Source organism: Ascaphus truei, unplaced genomic scaffold (genome assembly GCF_040206685.1).
Source record: "Ascaphus truei isolate aAscTru1 unplaced genomic scaffold, aAscTru1.hap1 HAP1_SCAFFOLD_367, whole genome shotgun sequence".
NCBI lineage: Eukaryota > Metazoa > Chordata > Amphibia > Anura > Ascaphidae > Ascaphus > Ascaphus truei.
The window spans coordinates 364,142-373,351 of NW_027456694.1; the positions used below are offsets into that span (position 1 = coordinate 364,142).

The following is a 9,210-nucleotide window of genomic DNA, read 5'->3' on the forward strand; positions in this document are numbered from 1 at the left end:
GTATGTAAAGTGAAAATGTACTTAAAGTGAAGCACTACCTTTTTCCCCACTTATCGATGCATATACTGTACTGCAATAGTCATATACGGGCATAACTGATGTAAATAATGCATTTGTAACAGGCTCTATAGTCTCCCCGCTTGCGCACAGCTTCGGTACAGGTAGGGATCCGGTATTGCTGTTCAGGACGTGCTGATAGGCGCATGCGCAAGCTGGCGTTTGCCTTTAGGGCGATATGTCTTTACTCGCGAGTGTACTTAAAGTGAGTGTCCTTAAAGCGGGGTATGCCTGTACGTTGACTGGGGGCTTGGTGAGTCGCTCGCAAACTCTGACAAGGTGGCCATTTTGTCCGGCAACGTTCTAGGCCTTTCACAGATCCTCACTGTGTACCAGTCCTATGTGAACTCTGACTCTGATTACGTACACCAGGGGCGGCCAACGCCAGTCCTCAAGGGCCACCAACAGGTCAGGTTTAAAGGACATCCCTGCTTCAGCACAGGTGGCTCAGTCAGAATGACTGAGACACTGAGTCACCTGTGCTGCAGCAGGAATATCCCTAATACCTGGCCAGTCGGTGACCCCTGAGGGTTAGAGTTGGCCTCCCCCCGGGGTACATGTTGAACTGTTTTGATGGCCCTTGTTCAACAGAAGATAACATGAAGTAAAGCTCTGTGGTAAAAAAAGAAAAAGTGCATTTGTGAATAGATCCCACAGGTTCTCTGAGGTGCGTTTTGCAATAAAATGACTTTGAATGGCTCCCGTGAATGAGAATCCGCCCGAGGGCCTATTCTGTGTACATATGTATTAACTGCAGCCATTTAAACGTACAGGTTTACATTCCATAAATAATTTCCAAGAGGGGAGCAGACAGTGCCGGGATTAGTGTCTGCCTAATACATTGCCTCAGTCAGAGGATACATTCGTGAAACTAAACCCAGTGTTCCTTCAGGCCACGCTAATTAAATGCAGTACTTATCGTGACTAATAGCAATTTATATTCCAGAGGGGCTAAAAAAAAAAATGAATCCTAAAATGATGTTTTTTTTTCACATATGTTCCGGACTTTGCTAAACGGCAGTGAAATTAGCAGCCATAAACATGCTTCCAAACATAGAAATGTCATTTCAAATCAAATGCTTCGGCCTTCACATATATCAGTGTTGCTCAACCTTTTTATTTCCACACGCCTCCCCCCCCCCCCCCCCAACCCCTCTATTAGGAGTATCGAAGTGCTAGGGTGACCCCGTTCCTTTTCTCAAGTGTCACCGCTATTTAAATTCCAATAAAACTAGGCAGCAACAGAAAATAAGTATCTAATTACAAGATCGTTTCAGGCTTACAATGACAGTGTTACTGTGATGACTAAATGTTATTGTAACATTCAGGTTTTTTCTGTTATTTTAAAAGCAAGGCAAACGTCTTCATCGGCACCACATCCAGAAAAACCTTGCAGCGTTTAGGTTGACACCGTACAGCGGGGCGCCCGCTTTTCGGCGTTCCGCTTTTCGGCGGTTTTATTAATAAATGTTTCCTGACTTCACCCATGTATTTTTTATTAGCAAACATGAATAAGATTGATTTCATGCGGCTGCTGCCCCCCACACACACACAGTGTGCACCCCAGCATTCTTCACCCCCCCACCCCCCTCAGCGGGCCACTTTCCCATTATTTATGGATGGCTATTGTATATTGGTGGTTTTTATTTATTTATATACAAATAACATTAACTTTTAAACTGTATCCTTTTGAGATTGAGTTTTATTTTACACACACATATATATATATATATATATATATATTTATATTATTCACAGAAATGTTTCTTGACAGTATATAGTTAGACACACTGTGAGCTCGTTGGCATGTCATTTCCCAGAATCCCTGGCTGCAGTGGTAGCACTGTACGCTAAGAGATAACGGGGAAAGGCAGCGCTGCTGACCTGTCTGAGACATGTGAATCTGCTCACAAGTGGGATTTGCCTTTGCAATATATAGATATAAATAATTCTTAGGTACAGATGGGGTAAAGGTTATTGATCCCACAGGCACGTTACGATGATATTCTATGTTATAATGCAATATGTTGTGTTATCAGGAGGCGAAATTAAATGTGCTACATCTGTATATTACTATACTGTACTTTAATGTGCCGAACGAGTACCCTGGAGAAGGTGCTTTTCAGAATGCTACTTATTATTTAGTAGAGTGATTTCCCTGTGTACTGGTTATTTTAATACTGTACACATCAACATACTGTATAAACAATTAAACAGTAAATCATCCTCAGTGAAGGATTTATTTATTTAGAAAATGTTTTACCAGGAAGTAATACATGTCAGAGTTACTGTCTCGTTTACAAGTATGGACACACGGGTACCACTAAGGGAACCAGAATTGTTCTTGTGATTGGGCTCAGCACCCACAGGCTTTTAGATATTAACTTGCAAAGCTATTAACTTCGCCCCCAGGTTCCAAAAAAGAATGTTACATGGCTGAGAACTTATATTATAACTCATTATGTTCCCATTACAGTAAGTGCTGGTTAGCGTGGGCACGCTTTTAAGATGTTTGTTGTTGGGAATTGTGCATTTAATATGCCATGGTGGGGTATCAATGCCCTGTGTTATATTACAGGCCGTCTTAGAAAACAATGGCAAAAAATGAGGATTCAATATCCCAATGACTCATAGTAGCTGTGTCATCAATTGCCAGGTATGCCAAACCCCCGCTGTGTCAAATTCTGCTGTGTACTAGAGTGACACACACGTATTGTTTTGCTCGTGCTTAGAGAAGGAGCCTGTTTAACCCTTGAAATACCGAAATATCTCGTGGCAGCAAGCACCATCGACATTTTTTCGTTCCAGAGACATCTTTTAAATAAACCAGCAGCGTTCTATATTATATAAGGTTTAAACCATTCCAATATAATATTTAATAATGATCGAACTTAAAAAAAATAAATGTCGAAATACTGTTCTCCGAGAGAAAAATGGCCGCCGTTACCATTTTTTTCTCCTCCGTGAACCCATGCAAACCTCTCATAAAACCCAAGTTGAGCATGAGCACCACTGCTTTCTATGTGTAGCCATCCATTAGGTCCCTAATAAATATCTTAACTACTCAAACCGAGGGAATAGCTCCACCTAGAGGGTACATAGCTCATGCTAGCTAGGGGGAAGTGGTTGTTAGGTGAGTTGTAAATATAGCAGGGCCTATGTCAAGTGATTCAGTAATAACTGAGCGGGTTAACTGTGAGGCAGGAGTACCTGAACAGAAAGGCCCAGGGCCGAAACGCGTAGGAAGATTTTGTTCCCCTCCTGGGGGGATGTTTTTACTGGCTTTGTGCTGAATAAATGGGATTTTATCTTTCACCACCTGACTCCCTGGCAGTGCACTCTTTTCTTCTTTTCTGTTGCTTCTTCCCTATGTAAGATAGCCTCATGTCTACCCCCAGAATTCTTGCATTAGCCTCTACCACATCTGTTGGGAGGCTATTTCTGAAACCCACCACCATTTCCACAGAGAAGTTCTTCCTCCCACGTCTCCTGTACCTGCCACCAGCCTCAGAGCAGGAGACTTTCTTTTAATAGGGTTTTGTGTCCGACGTCTCTTTCCTTGAATGGCTGATAGAGCTGTCCGTCAACAAACTGCTCTCTTCTCTGGGCGCAATACCCCACCTCCTAAACCACATTGGCTTATGTTTCCTACTCAATGCTATTCCATTAGACACCGTTGCAGCCCATTTAAATGAGAATAGGCTGTGAGGTGTCTTGCAGCATTGGAAAGGGTTTTATTGCTTAGCACCACTTAGTGCATTCGGTGCCCGTGTATGTGGGCTTCCCAGAAGTGCTTTGTCCTTCCTGTACAACCGGCTTCTCAGCTGTGAACCTCAAGTCCACTTTGCATAGTACCCTAGGACTTCAGTTCAGATCGATGATCTATACCAGCGGTGCGCAAAGTGGGGGGCGCGACCCCCAGGGGGGGGCGGGAGATTTTGCTGGGGGGCGGCGCGGGCAGTAGCAGAGGTCCCGCGCTCTTCCCCCAGGCATTTAAATTAAATGTCGGGGGATCGCATGAGGCCTCTGCAACTGTTTACTTACCGGGATTCAGACTCTCTGTGACGCGTCGGCGGCGCCATGTGACGTGACGTCACACACGTCAAATGACGCCAACTAAACCTGGTAGATATACACACACACAAACACACACACACTATATGTGAGACAAAAAGAGTAAAACAGCACAATTTCTAGGCGCAACGTTTAACATCTTATAATATTGCCCTATATATCTCCTCCCCGAACTCCTCCTAAGACCAACTGCCCAAATCCTCAATCGCCCCTTAATACATCGATGCAAAATAATGCAGTCAACTTGACATCATTTGCGCCTGTATTTGGAGCAACGCCCTAGTTTGGAACACTGAAGCATATTCCCCATTGTAGAGGCGAAACAAAACACGTGGTCGGTATGGTAAAAACTCTCACTAGTGCATTCAATTACATCTAATACGTGTGCATCCCCCTATCTCCCCCCCCCACACACCCCATCCCTCTTTATTATTTCTGTACCCATCTAACTCCCCATCCCAGCCCCCTCTTATTTTTTGTACCCCAAAATTGTGAAACTGAAAATAAAAACGAATGTTTAAAAAAAAAAAAAAAAAAAAAAAAATTGTCTAGTGTTCAGCATATCTACAAATAGAGCTAGCACATCCATCACACCCACCGAAAGACAAATGGCCTATTTATTTTTAGCATAACCCCATCATTATACGGAAGTCCCATTTGTCTGCTCGAGTAACTTCTTTGATCATTGCTGGCGATGGTAATGCTATGGATTAGCCTGTGCGCACTGTGTGCTAGGATAAATCAACGAAATACTGTTGTACAGTAATTGTATTAAGAGATTCTTCAAGGCAAACACAGGCCGCAAGTACAATACACTCGGCTATGAGAATGTCAAGAAACGCATTTCAATTACTGTAAGATGTTCTCTAGATGGAAAAAGGCAATGAAGCAAACTTCTTCAGGATGGTAGTGAAGCAGAAATCTAGGCACACTGGCAGAGTGTGTGACGAAGCAGACAATTTCATGTTTTACAGAGAGCTTTCATTTATAAGAACAAGCCGATGTTTATTATATGATATGTCAATTTTTAAAGGCAAAACATAAATGGGTATTGAGAACATTGGTTCTGAGAAAATATATGCAGGGTCAAATACTATATCTGTCACAAAGGAATCCTGCAATATAACTTTGACACTAGGGGCCCAGGGTCCAACAAATTATAAGTGAATCCCGGTCCCTGGCTCCTGCTCATCTGATAGATTTGCCCTCCTGGCCCATCTTCCTGAGGCTCATGTGGCCCAAAATAACATGAATTTTAGAACTATACAGTATGAATGTATCAAATTCTTGATTCAATTTATTACTGTGTGTGTAACTGTACCTGTTTATTTTCTGGGTGTGCTAGGTTGGGCAGAGGGGAAGTGCATGATACATTGTTGGAGGGGGGAGGGGTGTGTACTCAGGCCTGGGGAACATTGACTCTGAAGTCAGAGCCATTGTTCAGCCCAGACTCTGAGTCCTCCATCTCCACAGGAGGTATCCGGCTGAAACTGATGGTCTGGATCTAAGTCCCAAATGACTCGGGTCCCAGTCGATAGTTTGAACTTCCCATTCTTCTTAAGTCCACCTCTGTGGGTTGTCTTGAAGCACTGGCCGCTCCCACTGTGCACTCTGTAATTGGCCAGCATAGCTCACTCTGTGATTGGCCCACGTATGATCCGTGCTGTCATGGACTCTTTGGTTGGTCAGCTGCAGAATGGACCTCAGTGGCCGGAATAGCATGCGGAAACGGAGACATACTGAGGTCACAGGCAGGGGTCTGGGGCAGGTGGCAAAGTAGCATTGTCAGGTCACGGGTCGAGGTCAGAGGTAGGCTGCGAAGAAGTGTTGTCGGGTCATGGCAAAGGTCAGAGACAGGCAATAAATAGGCAGCGTTAGGGTAACAGGCCGGAGGTCGGTAAGAGGTCGGAGGCCGGTACAGGATGGGAACACAGAGACAGGACAAGCCAATTATGGGTAAGGACCTTTAATCAAGAACAATGACTCGAACGTGATACAGGCACAAAGAACAGGTCAGAGAACAGGGCATGGCAGAAAAGAGTCACAGAAAATAAAACAAAGGAAAATATCAAACAGAAACAGGAAACTATAATGGCAGGGAAAAGATAGAAGGCAGGACACTAATAGAACCAAGAGGAAACAGCAGATGGACATCCCAGAGAAAACAGAAGCAGCAGCACACCCAGTGGACAAGCAAAGGAACTGTGAATAGTTTAGGTAGATATGGCAGGGATGTCTCTGACATTACTCCCCCGTCTCCAGGAACGTCCTCTGGACAACCCTTCAGGCTTGGCAGGATGCCCTCAATGGAAGACTGACTTAAAGTCAGCCACCTCTGATGGCCCATTGATAGGCAAAGTGATAAGATAGTTCCCTGCTGTTGGATTGGCCGTCGGTAGGAGGCTAGTACCTTGGGGAAGTTGTGTCAGGCTGCACCAACATAGATGCCAGGAAATCCATGAGCAGTAAACTTGTCTTTGATGTGGGAATCTTGGAATCTGCCATAGATATGCTCTGCAAGCGATTCAAAGGGCAGAAAACTTGTCTTTGCAGTGGGGGCCATAGAATCTGCATAGGATGCATCAGATACTGACAGTAACCAGCAGGAAGTGCGCTTATCTTTACAGCGGGAGCATAGGAATCAGCAACAGGTACATCAGGTGCTGCAGGGAAATCCAAGAGAGGTGCTTTTGTCCTTGAAGTAGGAGTCATATATTTAGCAAAGGGTACCTGAGACTCAGCACAGGTATCAGTGAGGGAATTAGCCTCTTAAACCCAGCAGATCTTCGGTTATCTCTTCCTTGTTGCCTTGACCATATGTGTCTGGCACAGCATCAGTGATCTCAAACAGCTCAACTTTGGCGGTGTGCTTATCGGCTCTGACTGTATCCCGTGGCATCTCTCTTTCGCAATCGGCAGACTTGTTGTCTTGTGCCTCTCTTTATTGATGCATTAATTTATTCTGACGAAAGCACCACTGAATAACCAGTGAATATCTTGATAGCGGCGATTTTCATAACAAGGTATCACTTGGGTACAGTAGTATGACTGGATTTGAACTTCACTTCTCAGTCGTAACTTGGTTCTTCTTTCCAGCATCTTGTGGCATGCAGACTGTAGCACAGTCAGCATTACGGATGTGCCTATAGGAACACACATGTTTCTTGGTTATGATGCCGAATCTGTATCCGGACTGAATCACACACTCAGCTTTCTTCATATTCCTGTAGTGTAGCGTCTTTGTTGTACTTTGAAACTTTCTAACGTTTGACTGGCGTACAATCACACATTGCTTCGAATGTTCATACTTCCTCCTTTTGTAGTTGCCTTCTCCAAATCGACTGAAGAACTCTTTTATTCCGGCAATAAAGCTGACAAGCTTTCATCCCTCTGTAGGCAGCCTGTATGATGACAGGTGCAGAGCGTTTACGCAGATAACTTTCTCTCTCCGTCCTTCCTTGGATAAAAGCTCTGTAGTATCTCTGACCTGTTAGGATGCTTCTCTTCTTTCTTTCTGCGTCTGCTCTGATTTTAGAAATTTCTTAGTTGCCTCTTTCCTGTTCAACGTTGTCCTCTGCTTCTTCCAGTGCTAATTGTATCCTTGACTTTTCTTGTACAAATGGTTTCTTCTCCTTTTCAAGTTCACAGAGTTTCGTTTTTTCCTTCACTGACCTGGTCAGTCAAAGCTGAATTTATTTCTTGCAGATTCTTCTACTGTCTGGTTTACAGTCTCTAAACCACTCCCGACCCTTTCATAGATGTCCTTCCATGTACACAGCACTGTGTTGAGACTGCCGACCTCCTTCCAACAGATTCCCGGTCCTGTGCTAAAACTGTGAGCCTCTCTCTCTCTCAGAGACTTCCAGCTGTAATCACATACTTGGCATCCACATTTTTTCACTCAACCCTCAATGACAGAGGTAAGGACTAGGGTATTTATTATTGGGGTGGGGTGGATGGGTCTGTGCAGGTTAAATGAAGTCGGGGTCTGTGGTCCAGATCCACCAAATGGTGCTAAGCTACCGCACTCCTTAAAACACAGTTAAAATCCGTACCTAAAATATATGTTCCCTGTCTGGTTCCTCTGCTGTAAATATAGCCTCTCTAATCCGCACATTGTTTTCGCGATGGGAAGCTTTATGTATGATGAAGCATTGCATGATGCTGTAAACAGGTCTAATTTCATCTTGTCACTTGGAGCAGATGGAGCCCCATCTTTTTATTTGATTTGAAGAGTTTGCAGTTGATGGTTCGCTTCATATGAACCATATTTTCACAGCTTGTTGGGGATGTTTCGGTTCATAATAACAGATGCCTCATTCTCGACGACGCAGCTTTTATTGACGAGATAAGTACTCTGGCATTAATGATTTGGGAAATTCAGTTTTAATGCATGCAACACGTGAACGTATGTGAAGCTCATTATACATGTTAATGCAGACGGGCAAAGGTTTTTACATTCATTAATGGAAATACCCATTATTTTAAATGTACAAATCCAAAATGTCGTTTTTGCCGGAGAGTACAACTGACAATAATTAGAATCTGAAAGGTTCTAACGTCCTGTAGACCTCTTGTAGGGCCAGCTCCACAGAGATTCGTTCTTGACTTAACAAGGCGTAACTCATTAAGTGCTAATGTGTATCTTCAGACCTCACTAGTGTTTCAGCCTGGAATAGGCTTTGCGTTAACCGTTTTCTCCATGATTTCTCCCTTCAAACTCCTCACTCCATACCTTTAAATATTGTGAGACACGGTGCAATGCACAATAACCGTGTCATTTACTTATGTCAGTATTTTTCAACAGGGGTTCCTAGGAACCCTTGGGTTCCGCTGGCATCCCTAAAGGGGTTCTCAGTTCATTTTAAAATTATACCAAATAAAGAAGAACTTGTGTATCTGATCTCAAATGCGCTATTAGAGAGGGTTGGGGTTCCTTACAATGCATCTGATCCCAGACGCGCTATTAGAGAGGGTTGGGGTTCCTTACAATGCATATGATCCCAGATGCGCTATTAGAGAGGGTTGGGGTTCCTTACAATGCATCTGATCTCAGACGCGCTATTAGAGAGGGTTGGG

The 9,210-nt window shown here is 43.8% G+C and overlaps 1 protein-coding gene across 1 annotated transcript in view; it reads right to left on the minus strand.

The window, feature by feature from the left end:
- Window positions 1–8,400, minus strand: part of LOC142483769 (uncharacterized) — a 72,274-nt gene extending 63,874 nt beyond the window's left edge. The window contains exons 1-3 of the mRNA XM_075583752.1: window positions 8,326–8,400; window positions 6,542–6,645; window positions 5,767–5,890 (exon numbers count right to left, since the gene is read on the minus strand). Of these exons, the coding sequence (XP_075439867.1) occupies window positions 5,767–5,890; window positions 6,542–6,645; window positions 8,326–8,400 (303 nt within the window). The remainder of the gene's footprint in view (window positions 1–5,766; window positions 5,891–6,541; window positions 6,646–8,325) is intronic.
- Between the last annotated feature and the right edge of the window lie 810 nt (window positions 8,401–9,210).